The sequence below is a fragment of the Lissotriton helveticus genome, chromosome 1_2, assembly GCF_964261635.1.
Source record: "Lissotriton helveticus chromosome 1_2, aLisHel1.1, whole genome shotgun sequence".
NCBI lineage: Eukaryota > Metazoa > Chordata > Amphibia > Caudata > Salamandridae > Lissotriton > Lissotriton helveticus.
Genome location: NC_136058.1, coordinates 81253082 through 81278205, shown reverse-complemented (window position 1 = coordinate 81278205; position 25124 = coordinate 81253082). Strand labels below are relative to the sequence as shown.

The window sequence follows — 25124 nt, the reverse complement described above, 5'->3', positions numbered from 1 at the left end:
TGCCTCCCGCCGCGGCTCCTGTGCAGTGCTTGCTCCTGTGTGATGCCTGCTGCTGCCTGGCTCCTCCCCCACTGCTCCCACAGTCAGTTGCCAGCCTCTTGCCGGTCACTTAGTAGTGCTGGGGTGGTTGCTCCTGCGGGGGTTCCTTGTCTCCGCTGCTAGGGTGCCAGGCTGAATCTCTTGTCGGTGCTGAAGGTGGGGTGGGGTGGCTGTTGTGAATGCTGCCACCACCCTCGGTGGAGAAGCGTGCCACCACCCCCGGTGGAGCAGCGGAGAAGCGTGGAAGCGCGGAGCGTGGAACTGGATCAAAATTGGATCAGGAGCTAGCCCTTTTCTCATCACTTTCTACACTTTCTTCTTGTGCTTTTAATTATATTTCTTCAATTTTCTGTATAATAGTCTGTTCTTCAAATGTATTCCTATCCTTTTCTTCTTTAATCTGTTTAATTTGTTTTCCCCATAACCCTATGGCAACGAACATACTCTACCTACTTTTTCTCTTAAAGAGCTGCTCTTCTACATATTGCAGTTTATTTAAATCAAAGGTACCATTTAAGTGGCCACTGTAAACTGGCATCTGCCTTCATATATTTGTTACACAATGTGCTAAACAGTACGGAAGAAATACCGTATTTAATGTATATTTCATAATTCAGAGTGCCTTCTAGAGGCGCTGACTCCTTCTTTCAAAGTTATATTTGTGTTGCAACAACATATTGCACAAAGTGTGCTCAAAACAGGCATGTTTACTAAATACTTCTTAACAATAGCGTTAAGAGACTCTTATACCAAAACCAAAAGATAAGAAAAAATTCTCACATTACTTGTCAAAGACATTTGCAAATGACTTTTTACTAACAAAACAACCCAAAAAAGACAACCAATTCGATCTTACCTGTTTGCAGTACTCCAACTCCCACCTGCCATTCCTCTGATCAATAGATCACCTTCAAAATGCCAACCGAATAGCCCCAGTTGAGACACACAGCCGCCACAAAGGACAGGTCGATAAGCTGAAAACCACCTTGGCCGCGAGAGCAAGTCTCAGTCTGTGGGGCACCCCTTAGTGTTTCTGTCCTGTCAAAATGACTTCCTTCTGGTTCAGCTGTTCAGTGGGGCCCCACATGGCCGACGCCAATTGTACAAGTGAGATATCTTATTTGTCTCACTGGTGCGGGGACACCCTTAGTCTATGGGTTCACAAATGAAGATCGACACTGGAGTGGAACAAAACACAGGTTTATTACATCTCATGAAATAAGTCTCATCACTCAGACACTGCAAGTGCTGGAGGGAGGAGGCTAACAAGTACAAGGTCAAACATGGCATTTATACTTTTCGGTGCCTTGTGAAACACATTGAAACCACTTAGTCATTGTTACATAATGCATACACAACCCCTTTGTATAATGCATACATGCTGAACTGTTGAATCCTGATAAACCCCTACCCATGTCATCTTTGTAGATGGGCATGGGAGGTTACAGGCGTTGGTGGGCAAACAGATTAGACATCTGTGCACGTAGGCCCCTCCGGCAGGGCAGGGCTGCTTACTCTGACACGCGAGCATTATCAGTACAACCAGCTTTTAGTGAACACGTAACTTCTGACTTTATGAAAGAAACACAAAAATGAGGGCTGGTAGTCAAAATGGAAGAGGAGTAGAGGCTAACTTAACAGAATACATTTTTTACCATTCAACACACTCTACGCCCATCTTTCCAATTGGCTCATGTTGGTGTTGTTTCTAAATGGTTGCTTCTGATTTGTTAACAGGCTTGTTAGTCCCTCCTTAGTAACGCCTTGTCTGCATGTGTAACCGCCTATCAGGACTGATCGTTTTACCGTGCCCTTCACTGATTAGCTTACATTAGCCCTTCTGAGAACTCTTTGCTCACTTTATCTAAAGAGCATTGGTGGGACGTCAGCTTTAGTAATGGCGTCCGCTTTTTTTTTCCATTTATGTGCAGCGCACCCGCTCTTATATTTTTATTAGGAATGGCGGACGCTTCATATTTACAAAATCCACGGCTCACCCAACTTGCAGCTTTTCATTGACATTATTGACAAATGCTAAAGAAATCTTTGCAGTTGTGCAGAGTTTCGTTACGCAACGTGCCCAGGAGGTGGTGGCCCCTCCCTCTCATAATTTGTGTAACATCCTGTCCAATCATTTTAGGTTAAAAATCAGCGATATCCAAGCTTCATTCCCGAAAAATTCTAATTCTATCTTGACTACCCGACTGTATGTCCCGGAAAGGGATCCGGGTCATTCCTTCTCGGCGTTCTGTCCTATAGACCTTTTGGTCTCTCGCAGAATCCTTGGAGCACTGAAATCGGGCTCCCCAAAGGACCCCTGCGCGGCCAGGCTGTTGGCCGAATTGGCCGACACGATTAACCCAGAAGTCAATATCTTGATTAACCAGTTGCTTCGGGAGGCATGTGTCCTGTGTTCTTGGAAGCAGGCACTTCTACTCCCCCTGCTCAAGAAGCCTACCCTTGATCCGGCCCTCCCGGCCAATTACCGACCCATTTCTCTCCTGCCTAGTTTGGCCAAGGTTTGCGAAAAGGTAGTTACCTCGCAGCTTACCAATTTTGTGGAGAAGGTGGGTTTGCTCCACCCGGCGCAATCGGGGTTCCGTACCTCCTATAGTACGGAGTCAGCACTGTTGGAGGTGGCGGAAGCTATCCGTGACTGTTTGGATGCCGGCGGGAGAGCAGCTCTGGTGATGCTGGACCTCTCGGTGGCATTTGATACGGTTCCCCACTCTCTCCTCCTCAAGCGGCTCAATGCCATTGGCATTGTTGGTACTGCCTGGAGCTGGCTCAGATCTTTTCTGGAAGACAGGTCACAACAGGTCTGGCTGCCCCCGTGCGCCTCGGAACCCACTCCTCTCTCCACTGGCGTCCCGCAGGGCTCCTCCCTTAGCCCCCTTTTGTTTAACATCTACATGACTCCCCTGGTCTACCAGGCGGAGTCATTGGGCGCTAAGGTGATGGCTTATGCGGATGATACGCAGGTACTGTTCACCTGGAAAAGGGGTGAGGACTCGGTCAGCACCGTGCAGCGGTGTCTCTCTTCTGTGTTTCATTGGCTGTCCAATGCACAGCTTAAGTGCAATGAAGAGAAATCTGAGGTGCTCTTGTTTGGCCGGTTCCCTACGGACTTTAGAGTCACCCTCTGGCCATCTGACTTTCCGCCCCCCCCCCCCAGTCTGACAAGGGTCTGGCAAAAAAATCTAGGGGTCTGGTTTGAGGAAAACCTTAATTTTGCGACTCACGTTAAGAAACTTACAGGGACCTGCTTTGGCATCTTAAAAATGCTGCGAAAATTTCTCCCTCTCCTGCCAGCTGGTGCCAAAGAAACGGTTGTCTGGGCACTTATTCTCTCCCAAATATTCTAATGCTCTCCTGGTGGGATGTCCGGGGTATCTTACCAGGAAGCTGCAGGTAGTCCAAAATGCGGCAGCCAGACTTCTGCTGGGACTCTCTCCCAGGCAGTGTGTGCAGGCCCATCTTCGCCTCCTACACTGGCTCCCAGTTGAGTCTCGGTTTAAATTTAAAATGTTGTCCATTGTCCAACGGGCCTTGTATGGGCTGGGCCCCCTCTACCTTCAGAAGCGCTTTGTCTTCTACACTCCCTCTAGACAATTGCGTTCTTCGGAACAATTCCTTATACAGACTCCCCGGTTCAAACGCCATCGGCTGGGCGGCTGTTCCTTCACTCGTAAAGCTGGCTTAGCCTGGAATGAGCTCCCTCTTGCCCTCAGGATGGTTTCTGACCCGGCAGTTTTAAGAAGAAACTGAAAACGCTGTTGTTCTGATGCCTTTTTTTCCCTCCTGACATTCTGTTTCTACAGCCGGTTCTGTGGTAGGCTTTTTTGGTAGCAGCGCCGGGATACTCTTAGTAGCTGTGCGCTCTATAAAACTAGTATAACATAACATTATTTGTATTTTTTTGGCAGTGTAGTCCACTTTTACTATAGTGGACGCACTCCATTTGTTCTCTCTCTTCTTTGGCAGTGTGTCTGGGCAAACTCAGTTCGGCATTCTGTAAGCCCTGCCCGCACCACTCCAGTGAAAGGCGCAGGTCGACAAACTCTAGTCTTTCAATATTTTATATTTACAAAAAGCATAAAATATTTAAAAAGTAGAGTTTGGCGGACTGCGCTTTTCTTTTCTTTGGCGCTGCCCCAAACTCTGTTCATTTGCCTCGCAACATCCCAATTATCTCTGGAGCGCATTGCAGCCTGTTGTCTCTGTCTCCTTTGCTCTGGCCCCCCTTTCGTTGTCTATGTTGCCCACCTTCCTCCTCATCTCTCTTTTCTGGGTCTGTCGTGTTTTGTTTTTTTTTTGTTTAATAAATGTTATTTTTTTGCGGTAAGGCAGTATGTGATTGGCCGTCAACTTAGAAAGATTGGCTTGTTTTTCAAAGCACTCATGCCGTGTTTCACTTTAATGTCGGACACGCTGCTTTCTAAAGAAAGGGGCACGACCTTCATAAATGTGAAAGCGCTGCATGGGCGCTAGTAATTTTCAATGCAATAGATCGCGCATTTGCAAGAGTTTAAGCAATTGCATTGCCAATAGCTCAAACTCTCATAAACGCGAGACCCATTGGATTGCAAATGCATGTTTCCAGAGGAAGTGTGGAAACTTGCAGCTTTCAGCTGGATTTGGGAGGTGAAGTGGCCGAGAGGGACTCATTGGGGAAACATACAAAGAGGAGTATTGTAGGAAATTGGATTATTATTTGGTGTGGGTGTCTAACCACCTAAAGAAATAATCACAACACATATCAGGGTGAACCCTACATTAACTTGAACTCAACGCCCAAGTAGCTGTGGGATAGAGCAGGCAGACAGACTTAATATACAGCAATATGTAAAATATTTATGGTGCACCAAAACAATAAATATCTCAAACTGAATTAGAAAAATAAGTACAATTTAATAAACAAAATTAAGAAAATCCAAAAAGGAGAACCGGAGGTATGAATGTTTAAAAAGTGTTAAATGGGAAAGCGCCAATGATAGTCAAAGCCTGCGGTAGACTGGGACCTTGGTGCAATTTAAGGCTGACTGTGCTGGAGCACAGGTCATATACACCAAACTGGTTCATCCTGGTCAATGATTTTACCTTCTGGCTTTAGATCTTTAAGTCCCAATCAACCATATAAATACACTTCTAAAGCCAGCTAGGACCTCAGGGGGGCACTTAGAGAGACTCATAGGATGTCAGACAGAGGTCAAAGCAGGATCCATCCAGGTCCAGTTGCACTAGTCAACTGAGAAGTTGCACAGAAATGCCTATTGTAGTTTGTATCTCTGTGGCCTGGACAGAAGGTCAGCCGTGTGACCCCTGGGGTACACTTCTTTATCCTGGATATAAGAGAGAGCAGGCCCAGTCCTTCAGGTCTCCTCTCCGGATTCAGACAGCATGTCCAGTATTCTTCCTCAGGTCAAGTAGTGTTCTGAAGAGGGTGCCTGGAAATGCCTGGTATGGGCTAGGGGGTGGGCATTACTCTCGGGCATGTCCTAACCAATGAGATAAAAGTTCTCGGGCAAGCCTATCCACTAGGGGCATTTTCAAGATGTTGGAAGTCTTCAGCCACACTAAACTTGGGATCTGCATATTCTGCCAGGATCAGAGGAGTCATCTCTGCCCATTCGGGTCATTTTGTTGTTTTCAGTGAAAATTGAGCTTGTATAGATCATGGAGTATGTTATGCAGTAGCTTAAAAATATGTTTTTAAAAACACTAATATTATGTTCACACATTAAAGAAACAGTTCAGGAATTCAAAAATAAAGAGTTGTCAGTGACATATAATGAAAATAATGAAAAGAGATTTATGTACTAGCCTCGTGTCATGCATGCTGTGCACAGAAAAGAGCCTGCTGCACATATTGGCTATGGTAAAATGGAGTCTGGGCACTGCTTGATATATGCAATCCACTTTTATCAATATTTAAGTTTAGTTGCTAATTATGTGTCACTGCTACTAAGTATGCAGATACCTGGCTGATTTCTATTCTGTTTTTACCTTATCTGACCATTTAAAAACTGGATATACCTAGACCATTACCTTGGTAAGACAGCATCAAATATGTCACACAAATAATTGTAGGTGATAATCATAACCTCAGCCTTCTATATGGTGGACTGTGGTCTACCATCAAACATCCTAGGGCAATAGTAGTGAGAGCTTCTGAGCATCTCACTGGCTTCCTTCCTTCTTAGAGAGAAAATCTCAGTTAACTTTTGGTTCATCTGTGACTTGCCGGGTTCCACAGGCGTCAGCGTTTTAGCCACCTTTAATAATTATACAAGGCCTCTCATAGAATTTATAAGAGTTGATGGACTCAGCTTCAATTCATATGCCTATGGCTCATAAATCGATTTCCGTGTAAATGGGCAAGGGACATGTTTTCCGGCATTGATTCAAGCTTCTTCAAGATTGCTGGATGTTTAGGGGAAAGAATCTTGAAATTGAATGTGAATACAAATGAGGATTAATATCAAGTATATTTTGACCTACCGCAACCACTGAGTCAACTAGTAGTCTCTTACCAACTTTATGGATAAGGTCTAAAACCTTGGATTTGTTTTGTACTTAGATTCTCAGCAAAAAAGTAAAGTTTTCAGAGGTAAGTGGCCCATGCTTTGTGAGCAACACAGAGTTTTTACCGTCTTGTCATGCAACATGTGTAAGGCAGTGGTATGAGTATTGCTAAACTCAAAACTACGCCAATAGAAATCCTGTTTGTGCTGGTTTACCGCCTTTTGTGGTCTTGATACTGTGGCTGTTTGGTTGATTATTACTCTGAAGACATTTAATCATATTTCTGATCATAAAAGATCATGACAGTGACTTTGTGTATTAGAGTGAATTCTAATTAAACACTTACATGGGTTGGGGCTTGTTTATCTCCCTAACACACTCAGTTAAGAGCAACCTGACAAGATGACCTGAAGAATAAATGTTCTTGGCCTTCAAGAGGTTCTCAGGTCTCAAAATTTGCTCTCCCAGATAATCTGACCAGAATAACTATTATTGGCTTTGGCAGATCTATGAAAAGATTGCTGTTCTTTTGATTGTTTGAATATTGTTGCTTTCTCATGTTTTTTTCTCCTCCTCTGTTTTTTTCCCCTTCCTTTGCACGTAGATATTGTGCAGTGTGTGATATAATAAAAAATAAAATGCCCAAGTTCAGGAGTTTCATTCTCCAACATCATTTAATTAGATGTAAAAACATGATTTCTTTTCATAGGCTCAACAAAAAGACTTCACGAAGAATATTTGGACAACAAAGCAAGAATTATTCCTAGAAGAACTTTCCTAAGAAAAAGCAAAGTGACAACAATTGGCAAAACACAGCTTCCCAAATTGGCAGAAGACGAAGAAAGCCAGGAGGTAACTAAATGTGAATGCATGATGTACTTGCAAGAAAAATAAGACAACTGTAAAATACGGTCTGCTCTGAACAGTAGAAAAAGGTTACAAATTATAGGTCTCATCTCTAAATTATCTGCAAGCCCATAAGCTTATGAAGACAGCACTTAATGTAGCCACAGGGTCATGATATTAGACAAAGATGTAAATCTGTGTTGTCTAGTTAAATTGTACGTGCTTTGTGTCCTGGTTCATACAAACAATGCCAACTTTGGATGGTTTATTGTAAAATGGCAAATCAAGCATAGCCGTAAAAAATTATAAGTTAAAATGATCTTTGCTATTAAATTATTCCAGTACTCCCTGATTAACTTGGACAAACATTTCAGTAAATGTTCACTACTGTAATAATACTTGGGTCAATTGTCAAGTTGGCGGTAATGGGCTTTCTGTTTTTGTTAAACCAGTGCATGCGCCTGCCCCACCCCCGGCCACGAAGGAGTAATAAGCACTGCCTCCCGTGCATCGGTGGGAGACTCAACTTTACCGAACCTGTTCTGAGGAGAAACTGTCCCGGATTATCTCTGCCCGCCTGCTTTGTGGACTGGTGTCGAGGCGCTGTGGGAGGAGAGGCGAGGGGGAGACAGGCAGCGGGGCTGCGAGTGTATCACAGGGACTCCGTTTCCCAGGAGTCCCTGTCTGACCAATTGCCTCCACCTGGTCCGCTCTCCCTGCCTGCCCCGCCCCCGGCCACGAAGGAGTAATAAGCACTGCCTCCCGTGCATCGGTGGGAGACTCAACTTTACCGAACCTGTTCTGAGGAGAAACTGTCCCGGATTATCTCTGCCCGCCTGCTTTGTGGACTGATGTCGAGACGCTGTGGGAGGAGAGGCGAGGGGGAGACAGGCAGCAGGGCTGCGAGCGTATCACAGGGACTCCGTTTCCCAGGAGTCCCTGTCTGACCAATTGCCTCCACCTGGTCCGCTCTCCCTGCTGCCCCGCCCCCCGTCCACTCTTCATAGCACCTGGAGCTCACCGCTGCGCGGGTGCGTCCCGGGCGAAGCCCGGGCCAAGGTTTGTGCCCGTTCGTGACCGGACTTGACCGGACCGGGCCCCCCCCCCTTTTGCTTTTGCTGCTACCCCTTGCTATTCCTAGTGTGGGGAGAGGTCCTGTCGCGAAACCAGGAGTAAATCTTCCATTGCCGGAGGTATGGAGAAATTTTTGATTAGAGCTAATACTCTAATCGATTCTGAAATAAATGTACTTGAAAAACGCTTATCCGAGGAACTATCGTCCTTTAAGAGATCCTCCCTTGGAACATTAGCCAACGCCAAGATGCCCGAGCGGCCCATTGAATCTATTAATATTGCTGCGGTTGGTCCAACTTTAACACCTATGGACACTAACCCGGGGGCTCTTGACTTGGACATTCTGGTTAATGAAATCCTCCCTGAAATAGATATGGTTTTTGATAATAATGTGTCCATCTCTTCTGACCTCGTTGTTACTTGTGACAATTTGTCAAATGGGGTTAAAGACGGGGCCGCAACTAAACGTAAAAGGCAATACAACACGAAATCGGGTGGAAGATCCAAAACAGCTAAGCACAAACATGATACCTCCAACCTCACACTAGGTCCACTACAACCCCCACTCAGCATGGACTTAACTTTAGAAAACTTGGGAGCTCTCTTTAAATCACTTTTATTCCCCCTAGAGTCTAAAATGGAACGGATAGAACTCCGTCTTACTAATATTGAGAAAGCCATAGCTGCTTCATTAGCTCGATCCCCCAAGCCCAACACCCTGTGTAACCCTCAAATTAATCCCACTGTCCTAGGTCCGCCTTTAGTGAATGACGCCGCTAACTCTTTATGTCCCCCAACTGGCCATTTAGCCCCTACCCATCTTAGCAACATTAATATCCCCCCTTTGCTACCTGTAGGACCAGCCCAATCTATAGCCACTACTAATGGGGCACAACTGATGGCCATATAGCTCCCCCAGCACCCGACCGGATTGCCCCTAGATCGCGCAGGCCAGACCTGCCCCCAGAAGCTAACCGCTTCACTGTAGTCTTGGCCGGAGCTCCCCCACTGGAAGCTGGGGAAGCCGAGAATTTTCAATCTCTTAAAAGTAAAGTCGTTAGATGGCTGAACTGGAATAGACCTCTCCCGGCCCACCTTCACAACGAAATTATTATGGTCAGAAGGGTGCCCTGGCTGGTGAAAACTAGAAAGTCTATCAATGGGGACTGTATAACTGTCAGTTTCAGAGACCCTAGAACGGTCTCGCACATTTGGGCAGGTTCTAATAGATCCCTCGATTCCACCATCCAGACGCTACCCGTGTCTTTTTTCTTTCCCCCCAATCCCACGTATCATGATCGAGGCAGAGACAACTGGACTAGGGTTGAGCGGAGGGGCAGATATCGGAGGTTTGATGCAAGACCGGTTTTGTTGCCCCCGGAGACCCCTTTTTATGACTTTAACCGATTTAGTTGTCTCAACGGTTTAGATGGAGTCGATTGACTACCAACGACCTATGTCTTAAACCCCTCCCTCCTTGATACTGGTAATAGTTCACGAGATGCTAAGGGTAAAGGTATACCTCAGGTCCCAGCACCCATAATGCCTCCTACCCCAACATATTTAATATCCGGGGGCGTTGACCCTCATGTCACACACTACCCACTAGTATCTATGGTCACCCCTGTTGAAACCTTGCCGTCAACAGAATTCACTAGAGTCATTGAGTCTACTGAACCTACAACATGTATTTCTGGCTTCAAATTTGCTAGCTGGAATATTGCTGGCTGGAGTCGGCAAATGTCGTCCTTGGGCTGGAGTGAATCCCTTTCCCAGTTTGACGTTTTATGTTTACAAGAGACTTGGGTAACATCTGACATCACTTTTGATGGTTTTGTGTCATACAACAACCCGGCACAAAAGTCCAACATGGGCAGGGCTAAAGGTGGGCTTGTAATCTTACTTTCTGTGAATTTTTCTGTTTGTGTGAAATCGCACCTGACTGTGGGCTTTCATTCACAAATCTTAAGTTTGGAACACAAAAGGGGGCATGTAACCTTGCTGATCAACCATTATAATAACATGTTTGATGCTACTAATACTTCAGTTGTGGATGAGCTCGATCTAGCAGTGAGAAATATCTGTAAAGATACCCACAAGTCCTTTGATATCATTTGGGGTGGGGACTTCAATATTCGTACTTGCCCCCACTCCTTTACAAAAGTATGTGGGTTTGACGGGGATAATGGGGAATTCCGGGCACATTTTATACATACACCTTATGGCGATTCTCTCAACTCCCTTATGCTCAACCTCGATTTACTGATCCAATATCCGGCTACAGATAATGAGGGTAACACTGTACCAACCTTTGTAGGTACAAACACGGCCTCTGTTATTGACCATCTACTGGTATCTGTACACACTGCCTCGCTCTGTTCGGTCCCGATTGTTGTAGATTTTGCTAGTAGCGACCATAATGCCATCACTATGGTGACATCTATCTGGGGGTCCCCGGCCAATGTTCAGCGTAGGATAGTAGAAGACTTAATTCCCTGCAGGCAGAATGGTATCCGTATTAAATGGTGTGGGGATAACTCGGAGAAGCTGCTGCGTAAAATTGTAGGAGCGGGGTCTGAAGTGATACTTAAATGTCTGGACTTTGATGCTTCCCCTCAGTGCATTATTGTTGATTTTGAGGAACTAGGCACCATCACAAAAAGATCCCTTACCATCTCCAAAGGCATATCGAAGAAGGCAGCCATGGGCTGGTTTGATAGTGCTTGCACTAAATCCCTTCAAGAACTTAAGCGGGCTCTCTCTAAACAACCCAGAGACAGGGATGTCATTCTACACCTCAGGTCGACTTATAAAAAAACATCTTACCTGTAGAAAACAAGAGCTAAGGGAGCTTGCCTGGGATAATTTGACTAAAGCAGCAGTACTGCGTGACAGTAAGCTCTTTTGGAGCACGGTCAATAGTCCCTTTCTCCTAAAGGAAGATTTCCCTATATTATCAGCCCAAGTTAGTGAGGATAAATGGGTACAATATTTTACAGAAATTTTTGACCCGGCCAGGGAGGATTGTGTTAGCTCTTCGGCCGCCCCTTTTGAATCTAAGCTACCGCTGGGGATTACCCTCCAAGAAGTAGAAATTGCCATTAGTAGGAGCAAAGGGGGGAAGGCACCGGGACCGGATGGGGTCCCGGTTGACCTGTATAAATCCAATCAGGCTCTTTGGAGTCCGCTCCTGACCCAGGTGTTCAACGCATCAGTCAGTGATAGTACCCCATCTACATGGAGCAAATCCATAATCCTCCCGATCTACAAGAAGGGAGATCGAGGAGAGGCTAAGAACTACCGTCCTATCTCCCTTCTGGATGCCTCACTTAAGATCATGAGCAGGGTCCTACTAGTGCGATTGGAGGAATGGGCGGGGGACAATAAAATTCTAGCTGAATCCCAATTTGGTTTCCGCAAGGGTCTTGGGACAATAGAACAGTGTATCAACTTGGACCTCATCATAGGGATACACCAAAGGAAAACAGGGCTCATTATTTCTCTGTTTCGCTGACCTCTCAAGCGCTTTTGATTTGGTGGATCATACTTTGTTATGGTCCACTCTATTGGAAATGGGAGCCCCGCCAGCAATAATATACTTCCTGGCCAGATTATATAATAAACTTTCAGCCCAGATTCGCTTTGGTCAGGCCGGGGAATGTACTACGAAAATCAGGGTTAAATCAGGCATAAGGCAAGGCTGTGTGCTGGCCCCGTTACTTTTCTCCCTTTTTATAAATTCTATGGAGTCCGAATTAAAGAGGGCTCAAGCAGATTCCCCACAGATTTATGGCCACCCTGTCCCGGTTCTGCTATATGCAGATGACACGGTCCTTCTCTCGAGAACTCCGAATGGACTCCAAAACTTTATGAATTATTTCTATGATTTTATCCAGGGGAGAAAACTAAAAATTAATAACTCTAAGACTTTCATTATGGCTTGTGGGAAACGGATGAAACTTTTTAAACCATTCCATTTTAATGAACACAGAATAGAGGTAGTGGACACATTTTGTTATCCTGGCATAACTTTTAATAGCAGAGGGTCATGGGCAACAGAGATTTTAAACGTGAAGGCCAAGATGGATAAAAGTTCCTCGGGAGTATTCCGCTTTGCATCAAAACTGGGCAGCCGTCGCATCCCTGATATGTTAAACATCTACAGGCATAGATGTGCATCTATTGCCCTATACGGTTCAGGTGTATGGGGCTACTGCAACCATGAGGACCTGCAAGTTACAGAGAACCAGTTCCTTAAAAGACTCTTGTGTCTCCCCTCTTCGGCATCCACGTTACTGAGTCACAGTCACAGGGCTGGACTACCTCACAGATTTAATGGGCTTGAGACCACTTATGGTTTGGAGGTCAATCTGGGCAAAGGATGAGCCAGGATTCACTAGGCGAATTATCTTAGACTGTCTCCGGCTGGACAATGCTCGTAAAATCCCCTGGTTAAATTATGTTTTAACATCCTACAATGGAATTTTTAATCTGGACATTTTTGACGACCCCCTGAGCGCCGTAATTGTCCCCAAACAGGAGGTTAAAAAGGTTTATCTGGGGACCAAATCTAATTTGCGTAGTGTTCAAAGTAGCCACTTTTCAACCCATGTTTTTTACCACTCGAACACGAAGGTTGGCCAGGGCATGCCTATGTATTTAAAAGTCATCACTAAACAATCCCATCAGTTTGTTCTCACTAGGTTGAGATTAGGCATTGCCCATAATTTGGTGGCTTTCCCACAGATGAAAATTTATAGCCCAAATCCTTGCCCGTGCGATGGCATTACCAAGCAAAGCACATTGCACTTTATGCTTATTTGTCCTTTATACCTGCACATTCGTTTATCTTACCTCAAACCTGTTTTTAAGAAACACTCTGTGTCCACCACTGCCCAAGCCATGAAATTACTATTTGCACTAGATACTTTGGATATTTGTTTTTTCACTGCTACCTTTATTTTTAAAGCTGTGTCCCATAGGAAAAGTCTGGTGTTCTAAGTATGATGAACTTGTCAAATACTTGATTGTGCGGTCGAATATGTGTTCCCAACTGAGCTGCTTTATTCATTGTAAATTATGTCGCTTGCTGTGTATTTTATCCTGCTTTTTTGACATTGTATGCTTTTATGATTGTTATAAAATAATCGAATAAAGCTTTGAAATTTGAAACCAGTGCATCATTCAATCAATCAATCAGTCATTTGTTAAGCGCACTACATACCCGTGAGGGTCTCAAGGAGCTGGGGGGCGTGCTACAGGTCGAACAGCCTGGTCTTGAGGGTCCTCCTGAAGGTCAGCAGATCTTGGGTCTGACGTAGGCTTAGTGGGAGGGTGTTCCATGTCTTAGCGGCGAGGTGGGAGAAGGATCTCCCGCCGGTGGTTGCTTTTCGGACGCGTGGGTGGTGGCGAGTGAGAGGTCGGCGGAGCGTAGCTGGCAGTTGGGGATGTAGAAGGAAAGTTGTCTGTTGAGGTAGGCTGGGCCAGTCTTGTAGAGTGCCTTGTGTGCGTGGATGAGGAGCTTGAAGGATATCCTCTTGTTGACGGGGAGCCAGTGCAGGTTTCTCAGGTGGGGGGTGATGTGGCTGTGGTATGGTATGTCAAAGATCAGTCGTGCCAAGGCGTTTTGGATGTGTTGTAGTCGTTTGATGAGCTTGGTCGGGGCTCCTGCATAGAGGGCATATCCGTAGTCGAGTCTGCTGCTGACGAAAGCCTGGGTGACTGTCTTTCTTGTATCTGTCAGGATCCATCTGTAGATCTTGCGGAGCATGCAGAGGGTGTCGAAGCAGGAGGAGGAGACGGCGTTGATTTGCTTGGTCATTGAGAGCATTGAGTTGAGGACGATTCCCAGGTTGCGTGCGTGGTCGCTGGATGTCGGTGGGTGTCGGGGCTGCCCCCAGTGCCGTCGCCCACCAGTAGTCGTCCCAGGCTGAAGGGTTGGAGCCGAGGATGAGGACCTCCGTCTTGTCGGAGTTCAGCTTCAGACGGCTGATCTTCATCCAGTCGGCGACGGCCTTCATTCCTTAGTGGAGTTTGGCTTTGTCGGTGATGGGGTCCTTGGTGAGGGAGAGGATCAGTTGAGTGTCGTCGGCATAGGAGATTATGTTGAGGTCGTGCTGTCGGGCGACGTCTGCGAGCGGGGCCATGTAAATGTTGAACAGTGTCAGGCTGAGGGAGGATCCCTAGGGTACGCCGCAGATAATCACGGAGTCTGAGGATCAGAATGGGGGCGGCAGACGCTCTGGGTTCTGCCGGTGAGGAAGGAGGTGATCCATTCCAGAGCCTTGTCTCGGATCCCTGCGGCGTGGAGGGGTGTGCGTAGTGTGCGATGGCAGACGGTCTAGGAGGATGAGTGCTGCGGTCTCACCGTTGTCCAGCAGGGTCCTGATTTCGGTGGTGGCGGCAATGATTGCGGTGCTGTGTTTGCTGGGTTAGCTGTCTGTTGACGATCTTCTCGAAGACCTTGGCCAGGAACGGGAGCAGAGAGATGGGCCGGAATTTCTTGAGGTCTCTTGGGTCGGCCTTGGGTTTGTTGAGTAGGGCGTTGATTTCTGCGTGTTTCCAGCTCTCAGGGAAGGCCGCGGTCTCGAGGGAGAGGTTGATGACGTTGCACAGTTGGGGTGCGATGGGGCTGCTTGCTTTGTTGAAGACGTGGTGCGGGAATGGGTCTGACGGAGAGCCAGAGTGGATTGTGCTCATGGTCTTGATGGTGTCATTGGTGCTCACGCTGACCCAGGCTAGCAGGGGGTCATGGTCGTTGATGTGCGGAGAGTCTGTTGTGTTGCTGTCTGTTGGGGGTGTCTGGGTGTTAAAGCTGTCGTGGATGTCTGCTATCTTGCGGTGGAAGAAAGTGGTGAGGTAGTCGCACAGGGCTTGCGACGGCGGTATGTTGTTGGTGTTGGAGTTGGGATTAGAGCTCAAGCTCTAATCCCAACTCCAGAGTTCCTTCACGATGTTGAAGAGCACCTTGCTATCGTGTGTGTTGTTATCGAGTTGGTCTTTGAAGGAGGTCCTCTTAGCAGACCTGATGAGGTGGTGGTCGTTGCGGATGGCGTCCTTGTGTGCTGCGTGGCTGTCCGGGGTCTGTTCACTGTGCCATTTCTTCTCTAGTTTCCGGCAAACTTGCTTGGAGGCTAGGAGTTCTGGGGTGAACCAGCTGGCCCTCCTGCTGGTGTCTCTGTGGGGGGGGTTTATTCAGTGGGGTGAGGGTGTTGGCGCAGTCCTCGATCCAGCATCTGAGGCTGTGGGCCGCGTCGTCGGTGTTGGAGGGTACGGTGGGTGGGCTGAGAGCGAGGTTTGCATGTAGTTGGTCTTCGGTGATTTTGCTCCAGCAGCGGTGGTGGATCTGTTGGGTGCGGTGGTGTGTGGTGGGTTTCTGGAAGGTGAAGTAGATGCAGTGGTGGTCGGTCCAGAGGAGTTTGGTGGTGTGGTTGAAGAAGACGTGCGGGCTAGAGGAGAAGACGGGGTCGAGCAAGTGGCCGGCAGAGTGGGTGGGCGTTGTGACGAGTTTTCTCAGTCCGAGGTTGGCGAGGTTATCGATCAGGGTTGTGGAGTTGCTGTCGTTGTTGTTCTCAAGGTGAAAGTTCAGGTCTCCGTGCTGATGAAGTTGGCGATGGAGTTGCTGAACTGGGGGCGGGGTCCGGGGAGTCGGTAGGCGAGGGTGCCTCTGAGGGTGGAGTTGGGGTCTGTGTGGATCTGGAAATGCATGTGTTCGGCGTTGCTGAGAGTGCCTTCGGTGCTAGTCGAGACCCTGATGCTGTTCTTGTGGACGGTGGCAATTTCTCCTCCGACTCAATTGGTGCGGTCTCTGCGGGTGATCTTGTAGCCATCTGGGATGGCTATGGCGATGTCGGGTGCGGAGGAGTCGTTCATCCACGTCTCTGTCAGGAAGGCGACATCCGGGGATGTTGTGTCAAGCAGGTACCAGAGCTCGACGGCATGTTTGCGTGCAGAGCGGGTGTTTAGTAGGATGCATCGTAGGTGCTTGAAGTCTTTCTTGGCGGGTGGTTCGTCAGGTCTGAGGCTGGTGTAGCTGCAGTTCCGGCAGGTGAAGAGGCCGTGAGTGCGTTTCGGGCGGCTTTGAAGCAGGTGTGGGTCTGTCCAGAGTTGAGGGCATGAAGAGTGCTGGCATCGTAGTGGTGGCGTTCCTTGTGGTGGGTGCAGAGACCAGGGGTTCTTGCACTGGGCGTGGTCCAGGCGCGGACGGGCGCAGACGGGCTTGCAATAGCGCCAGCGGGACAGCCGGCATATATGGGGAGGTGGGAGGGAGGAGCAGCTGGTAGGCGGGGCAGGGAATGGGCAGTCAGGGGGGCGGGCCGCAGCGGTGTGGGGCGACTAAGGGAACAGAAGGCAAAAGGGCACGGAAATGCAGGGGCAACTAATGGAACAGAAGGCAAAAACGGGCACAGGGTTACAGGGGCAGCTTAAGGAACAAAAGGCAAAGATGGGCAGAGAGACACGGGGACAGCGAGGGGAACAGAGAGGAAAAAATGTCTCACAGATCAAGTACCGGCAGCGGGGGAAGACAGAGAACAGCAGTCACAGGCAGAACAATGACAATAATGGCAATACAGTGAATACAATACCCTACAATACAATAAATAGCGGAAAAATAGCAGAGATGTGCAAACCCAGAGCCGTTTCTAGGTGTTTTGCCACCCTAGGCGAGAAATGAGAAATGCCGCCACCTCCCTTTTACTACCGCCGGAGTCACATAACAGGTTAATATTGAAAATCGTCACCATAGAGTGTTAATTATTCATAAAAATCAATTTGAAAACCTCCAAAGTATAGTGTCAAAGACCCCATCAACTCAGTCAGCAATAACTATTATTGAGCGCGTGCAAGAAAGCGCGTCATTGTAATGGTAACATAGAACAAAGCACAGCTGACCACGTTCCCAAGGTTAAAGCGACTTTAATGTATGGATGTTTACTCTCCTTTGCACTGTCTGCTAATATAATGCAACATTCATGCCCTGAAGACAGTGTGTTAATCCGCGGTGCTAATGTCACTTTCCAGCATGCTACCTTCACATTTCCCGGTGCTGTGGAACTTGTTCGGTCGTGCATGTACACTACAGAATGAAGTATGGTGTCAAAATCCGCTCTGGTGTTGGAGGAAAGAGATGAATGCAGGAGTAGAGGAGAAATGAAAGTGACACGAGACGTCCAGTTCACAGTGTATCACTGCTAACGTGACTCTGGAACTCGTTGTTCCGGAGTCTCCGAAGTAGTTGTTAAGGATGTTCCCCCTCTGAGACACCCTTGAAGCCAGCTCAGAAGCTAACGTCAATGACCTGAAGTTCAGAAAAGTACTGAAAACTAGGTTTTCAGACTTCCCTTCAAAGGGAATTGATTGTTTGTGAACAAGAGTTGTGCTGACGAATATCGAACATGTTTCATCCCCCTGCCTGACTACATGCTAATGGGCCCTCCCAACAATAAGGTTCGTTCTTTCCACTTGCTGCTGCTCTGACATGACACGGAGGGCACACACTGTTCACACAAACTTCTCAATAAATAATGCCTAATTTCTTGTTATGAGATTATTTCTGGGGAGGTAGAATGTAAAGGAGGGGCCCGTTGGGCGATTAGAGATGCTGGCAAGATCAAGGTAAAGGTGAGGGAGGGGGTCCCAGTTGCTGTGAGGTGGGCAGTTTGCTGAAAGAGAAAAGCCAAGTGATAGAAAGAAGCCACACAGAACCCCCACCCTTGTTCTTAGAGAGGTTGGAGAGACCATAAGCAGGTCTTGATCAAGAATCTACATGGTTAATGTAGCTGGACCTCACACTGTCTCGTAACGACTGCCACGCTTAGGTCCCGCATCAGAGGCCCTGTGATATACAGCCTACCCTTGGGACCGTGTCGGTGGGGCTGGGGAAGAGTCAACAACACGTCAAGGTGACCTCTTAAATAACAGATTCGTCGACCTACGATACCCTGCTAGCGCTTGGTGGATCAGTCATGCCAGGTTATTATATAAAAGAAAAGGAGGACCCCACTCAGACTTGTAAGGGACTGGGGGGAAATGAAGTCTCAAAAACTAAAAGTCCCAGTTAGATGGACAGTAAAGAATATGTCCAATTCTACTAATACTCATTGGTGGTATATTTCTTAAGGCAGCATGCCAACAAATGGGTGGGAGAGGTAAAGATGCAATAAGGTGTAAAAAATATATATAAAACCCTAACAACAATTGGGACAATAATGGACTTGTGCAAATTATCCACAAAATTTCACAATTACAATGACAGACAAAATAACAATCTATCTTTGGTAAAATTCTGGTATAAAATTTATTTATTCATTCAATCACTTCATAGTTCATTATACAAACCACAGTGTTAAAAACATATCACAATAAACAATCATTATAAAAATTACAAGATAAAAAAGAATCAAAGAGTCGACGCGGCGTTTCGGTTTTCTTTTTGTACACCTTCCTCAGGACTGATTCTTCTTCCAGCTGAAGATAATATCTCTACTGGAGAGTGCTGATTCAAGTTCGTTTCTATAGGCTTTCGTATGCTTGACCCATCGCGGGATGCTTTGCTGAATGTGCAAATTTATGTTATCTCTCTTGGATAAGGAGTTGTCTCAATGTTCCTTAATGTTGTGATCTACATCTATTGGTAGTCATCAGGATATTTCTGTGACTGAGATGAATGAGTGCCGGATTTGTCTGCCAGGAGGAGTCACCGTTTTCATACCCAATGTCAATGGTAAGGTTCCATACGAGTTAGAAACAGGGTTCCTGTCGTATCAAAACCGCTTTCAATTAGGTTCGATTTTTTGTATCTAAGGAATCCTTAACCAAACTCGGGCCAGCCTCATGGGTTTATCGTTACCCTCTTCCTTTCAGTCGGCCTCCCTGCTCCTATCTCCTGGCAGTCCACCCTCCTGTGCTTCACTCGATATATGGTGAAACGAACAGTAATGTCAGTCATGCCAGGGGCGCCTCTGAAAGGCCAGTAGTGTTGAGGGCGTTAGTCACACGACGCGGCCTCCAAAAGGCTGTTGTTGCTGAGAGTCTGAACACAGCGGACAGGGCTTGGAGAAGCCAACGGAGAGTCTGTCCTTTGTTCGGAAAATCGAGGTGCGCCTCTGACGGATCAGTAGCCTCGTGATTCTGGATGGCCAGCAGGACTGGAGTTGAATCAATGCCAGCCACACTCATCACACTCCTGCGTGTCTGCGACACGTGCCTCCATGCTTCTGAAAGGCCAGTAGTACTGAGGAGCAGTCAGCGAGTCACTGGGTTTGCTATGTCGTGCCTCTGAAAGGCTGGTAGGGCTGGGGATGAGTTGGCCTCTTTTGACTGCTGTGTAGCTGAAAGACTGATGCTGCCCTAGGGTCAGATTGGGAGGGACAATAGGCCAGCGGTCAGCTGGTATATTCCATTTGGGGCTGTGGCCCACGAGTAAAGTCAGAGTACATGGAGTAGAGAGGCACCACGCCCGCATACAATTTGGTCAAAAAGTCACCCAATTGCCACTGCCGGGAAAGTGCAGCCAGTGACAAATTTTAATAGTGCACACATGGGTTGTTACCGGAGCCAAGGGCCAGCCCTTACCTCTCAGAACAACGATACGGATGCTCCTAGAAGCGGGCAGGCACTTTGAGGTAAGTACAGGGTGTGGGCACAAAGGCCCGCCCACTCTGATGGGTCGAGTCGTCAAGAGCGAAATCGGAAGTCGCATAGCGGCGCACACGGCCCCCGCCCTTGGCACCGAACCTGACATCACATCACATCACGTTGAATTCGAAGCCCGTTCAAGGGGATTCCCGCCTGCCCAAACTCATGTATTTTGCCGGCCTCCCCCTTTTGCAGCCCTAGGCAGCCGTCTAGTCTTGCCTAATGGTAGAAACGGCCCTGAGCAAACCTACCGCCTACCACTGGCTGAGGCGCAGGTGGTGGCCTGCAGTTTCAAGGAGGGCCTCGAACTTCCTCAGCAGCGGCAGCTGGGGCAGGGACACACAGGCGGTGCTATGCGGAGGGGGAGTGACCTACCTGGTAGGGTCAAGGGTAGCTCTCCTCACCGCCCAGCGGCGGGCATATATGGGGATGTGGGAGGGAGGAGCAGCTGGGAGGCGGGGCAGCAAATGGGCAGTCAGGGGGGCGGGCCGCAGGGAACGAAGCGGCGGGAGCGGTGCGGGCAACTAAGGGAACAGAAGGCAAAAGGGCACGGAAATGCAGGGGCAACTAATGGAACAGAAGGTAAAAACTGGCACAGGTTTACTGGGGCAGCTCAAGGAACAAAAGGCAAAGACGGGCAGAGAGACACAGGGACAGCGAGGGGAACAGAGAGGAAAAATGGCACAGTTCAAGTACCGACAGCGGGTGAGGACAGAGAAAAGCAGCCACAGGCACAACAATGACAATAACGGCAATACAGTCAATACAATACACTAAAATACAATGAATAGCGGAAAAATAGCAGAGATGAGCAAACCTACGGCCTACCACTGGCCACCAGGGATGAGGCGCAGGTGGTAGCCTGCGGGCGAAGAAGGGCCTCAAACTTCCTCAGCAGCGGCAGCTGGGGCAGGGACACACAGGCGGTGCTGTGCGGAGGGGAAGCTACCTACCTGGTTGGGTCAAGGGTCACTCATTTAAATGTTCTCTCAATCAAAAGCAAAGCCCTCCCAAACTATACTATCAGACAAAAGGCAACCTGAATCCCACTGTTAAAGGTCGTCTTTAGAAAAGTGTGACACAGGAAAATTATTCTGTTTTTGCTGTTAACTCCACAAAGAACAAATGTTAACTGTCCTTCAGCAAGTCCACTGTAGTTCACTTAGAGTTGAATTCCCTGTTTTCTTATTTGTCTGTATCTATGAGGAAATCGGTATTCAACATTATTGGGATGGGGTAACCACGCTACTCGCGCACTGCACCAAAGAATACGTACCGAGGACTTGGGAGGCCTGTATACTTAGATTATACAAACGCACTCGACTGAACAAGGTCCCGACCCGGTACTGGGATCTTGGCCTTATCACGGCCAAACGGCTGCTTACCAAGCGGTGGAAGGCTGCCACACCCCCACACATCCGACACTGGTGCCTGTCACTCACAAACTGGGCACGGGCGGAGAGCACTGTCCTGCGACGAGAAGAGACAGCGGGCCTTCGGAAATTTCCGATCGCACAATACTGGGATGACATCCTCCAGTCCTTTCAACAGAAGTGTGTGGAACAGGGTATCACGTGAAGAGATTAATGTTGCCCCCCCTTCCCTTCCCCTCCATGCAACAGACATCGTGGGGAACACCCAAACCCACTAGACACCCCTACTCACACGATCTTCCCTCTTCCCCCCTTCCCAGACATCTACGCATACTTGAGTCTTCACGTACATTACGTTAATCGCTCCCTACAAGACCTCCATGCCTCGATCGCCACATGCCGCGAATCTGACTGTCCCACTTTGACGTGTGCGTCGCCCCTCCCGCGCTCGCATCCTTACACGCCCAGCCGTCAACGGGGGGTTCTGCCGCCGTTTGCCCCACACATGATGCTGCATTACCATACCTAGCGCGCCCCTATAACGATGTTCCCCCCTGAATACTTAACATGCAGGAGGAACGCTCCCCGTATACTCTAGCCTGCCCGCCCACTGGACCACTATCGATACATTGGCACTGCAGTTCCCTCCTTCAGCCCATGTCAATCTCTACCTCCAAATCCCTTCATTTTTTTTTCCCTTTTTCTTTTTTTCATTAGCACATTTTTTCCAAGTTATTGTTCTAAATTGAAATGCTGGTCCCTTTCCCCTCTAGACCAGACACCTCCAAGTTAGATGTAACACACGCTAACTCTTGGGACCTCTGAGAGTGACGGTCCTGGTCGGAGTGATTCTTTCCAGCTACTAGCACAAAGGCCGGACGCTCTCACCGATAGTGGATAAGCTATATAAGCATTTGCTCGCCGACACACTTGGGATGCGGAATAGCCTCATCTCTCACTATCAATACCCTACGTCCTATCGGGAGGGAGGCTCCGGTGCCGCCCTCCCTCACGTTCCACATGTCTCACGATGAACCGCAGTTTAGTTGAGAACATTGATGTGTGCTACCATGGCCCAATACCTGCGAGCTCACACATATCACCAAACAAAAAAAGGAGAAAAACTCTACAGACCTACATCTCCACGTCACCAAATAGTTTTATGATTGCCAACTGTTGAAATTACACCTTTTGCGCCGCCGAACCCCAGGGTTGTCGGCCTTGAGGCTGTGTTCACTAAATACCAGTGTCATAATGAAAAATGTATGCGGCTGGCCCGGATGGGTTGTAAGCGAAAGCGCTGTGTAACATCTCTGTTGCCTGATACAGGTCTTATGAAAAATAAATATAAAAAAAATAAATAAATCTATGAGGAAATCGGTAGACTGTATTATTAGCGAGAACTGTGGGATGTTATTGTCTGCTCCCTGCTCATATAATTATGCCTTTCCTTCAAACCTAACCTTAAAAAAATCACCATTGTGCTGCATGCTCAAGAAAGACCAAAATATGCATGTGTTTTCCACACAGTATGTCATGTACCGTGGTCGAAAGATAATAGTAAAGTTGATGAAGCAGCCCATTTCAGATTTTAAAAATGAGAAAGTGGAGACGTTGAACTAATTAGATGGCGGTGACGATGTTTTCATTTAAAAATCTTACAATTCAGATTCACTACTGGTAGCATCTCTCACTGAAATAGTCATACTGTTTGCGGGATTTCATGAATAATTTGAAAAGGTGGCTTCTCCAATGGGATAAACCGGTTTAAGGCAGATCTGGAACAATATGCATCTTCAGGTGCCAGATGAGGTTGGCAGCGTGCATAATTCAAGATGAAGTCAGTAGTGCCTCTAATAAGGAAAAAATGGGAATAGAATGCTGAACAGGTTTGGAGCGGGTGGCTAGGGACTTGCTAATGAAGTGTATCAGGCTACATTTTAATGCAAATTCTTAAGTTTACAGATATTTTATGAAATCCTTTCTATTAAAAAGTGGGTTCAACTTTGTGATCCAGGTGACTGCATTGGATTAAATGAAACATTTGTTTGGTTTAGGAAAACAGTAATTTTAAAGTGAAAGTAGTAAAAAATGCTGGTTGGCCTCTTAATGGCAACTGAAAGTGATCACAGTATGAAGTACTGTTTGGTTGTTTTTCCTGCCGAACTTATACTAGCCAGCTTAATGCTTTTTAGGTCTCGACCTCTGTCAATGCGCTTGCGCATTGCAGATGTCAAGATCTATAGAGGTTGAAACAAACTCTTAGAGCAAGCGAATTTCATGCGGATTACATGCAGTTCCTGTGATCTATTGAAGCGTGCCGCTTCGCCAGCGCGTGCTTGGCCCGTTCCCTCCCACTCGCTCGCATCCCCGCCCCCCCCCCAACCAGGCTCTTGAAGCACGACGCTTCGCCAGCGCTTCCCTCCCACTCGCTCACTCCCCCGCCCCCCACCAACTTGTTTTCATTTCGCGGCCTATTTTCGTTTCGCCGCTATTGCTGCCCTTGACTGACCCTCTTACATGCACTAGAGCTCTCTTGCTGTCCTATGCTGGTTGCGGCTCACTATTTCTGTTTTTCCTCTCGTTTAAGGTTGGAAAGTCTCCTGAATGCTTGTCCTTTATTAATGGGCCCGCCCACCGTAGCCTTGCTGTGTATCCGGCAGACACTATGCTGTTTTAATGGCCCATTTCCTCTCTAGGGCTTCTCTACCTGGGCGGCATTCACGCTTCTTTCCCAGGGAAGGAGCTCTGGGTTAGGAGCTGCTGTGTGGCACAGCCCCGGATGGCAGACGTCCCCTGAACTGCGGACTCTGTGTGCACTCTAACTTGCTCCAGAACCATCAGTTCAGATTGATATGCTCAGTGTGTGTTAGGCGCTTTACTTGTGGCACCAAGGTGTGGAGTGCTTCCTCCACTTTGGAAAAGGCGCGCGGCTTATGGAAAGCGCTTTATGGAAAGCGCTTCCCTTCTTCAATGCGGCTCACTATTTCTGTTTTTACTCTCGTTTAAGGTTGGAAAGTCTTCTGAATGCTTGTCCTTTAGTAATGGGCCCGCCCACCGTAGCCTTGCAAACGTAGCATAGCATAACAAAACATAGCATAGCATAACAAAGCATAGCATAACAAAACAAAACATAGCATAACAAAACACAACAAAACATAGCATAACAAAACATAACATAGCATATCACAACAAAGCATAGCACAACAAAGCATAGCATAACAAAGCATAGCATAACAAAGCATAGCATAACAAAGCATAGCATAACAATGCATAGCATAACAATGCATAACAAAACATATAATAACAAAACACAACAAAACATAGCATAGCACAACAAAACATAGCATAGCAAAACACAGCATAACAAAGCATAGGATAGCATAACTAAACACTGCATAACAAAACAAAGCATAGGATAGCAAAACAAAACATAACATAACAAAACATAGCATAACAAATCACAACACATAGCATAACAAAACATAGCAAACAACAACAAAACAAAGCATAGCTTAACAAAACACAACAAAACATAGCATAGCAAAACAAAACATAATAGCATAACAAAACATAGCATACCAAACACAAAAAAACATAGCATAGCATAACAAAACGTAGCATAGCAAA

At 47.2% G+C, this 25124-nt stretch overlaps 1 protein-coding gene across 2 annotated transcripts in view; it reads left to right on the top strand.

Annotated features, from left to right (window-relative positions):
• Nucleotides 1-25124, top strand: part of MIER1 (MIER1 transcriptional regulator) — a 399774-nt gene that overhangs the window by 41937 nt on the left and 332713 nt on the right. For both annotated transcript variants that reach the window (XM_078668904.1, XM_078668900.1), the window contains exon 2: nt 7274-7416. In XM_078668904.1, the coding sequence (XP_078525030.1) occupies nt 7274-7416 (143 nt within the window). The remainder of the gene's footprint in view (nt 1-7273; nt 7417-25124) is intronic.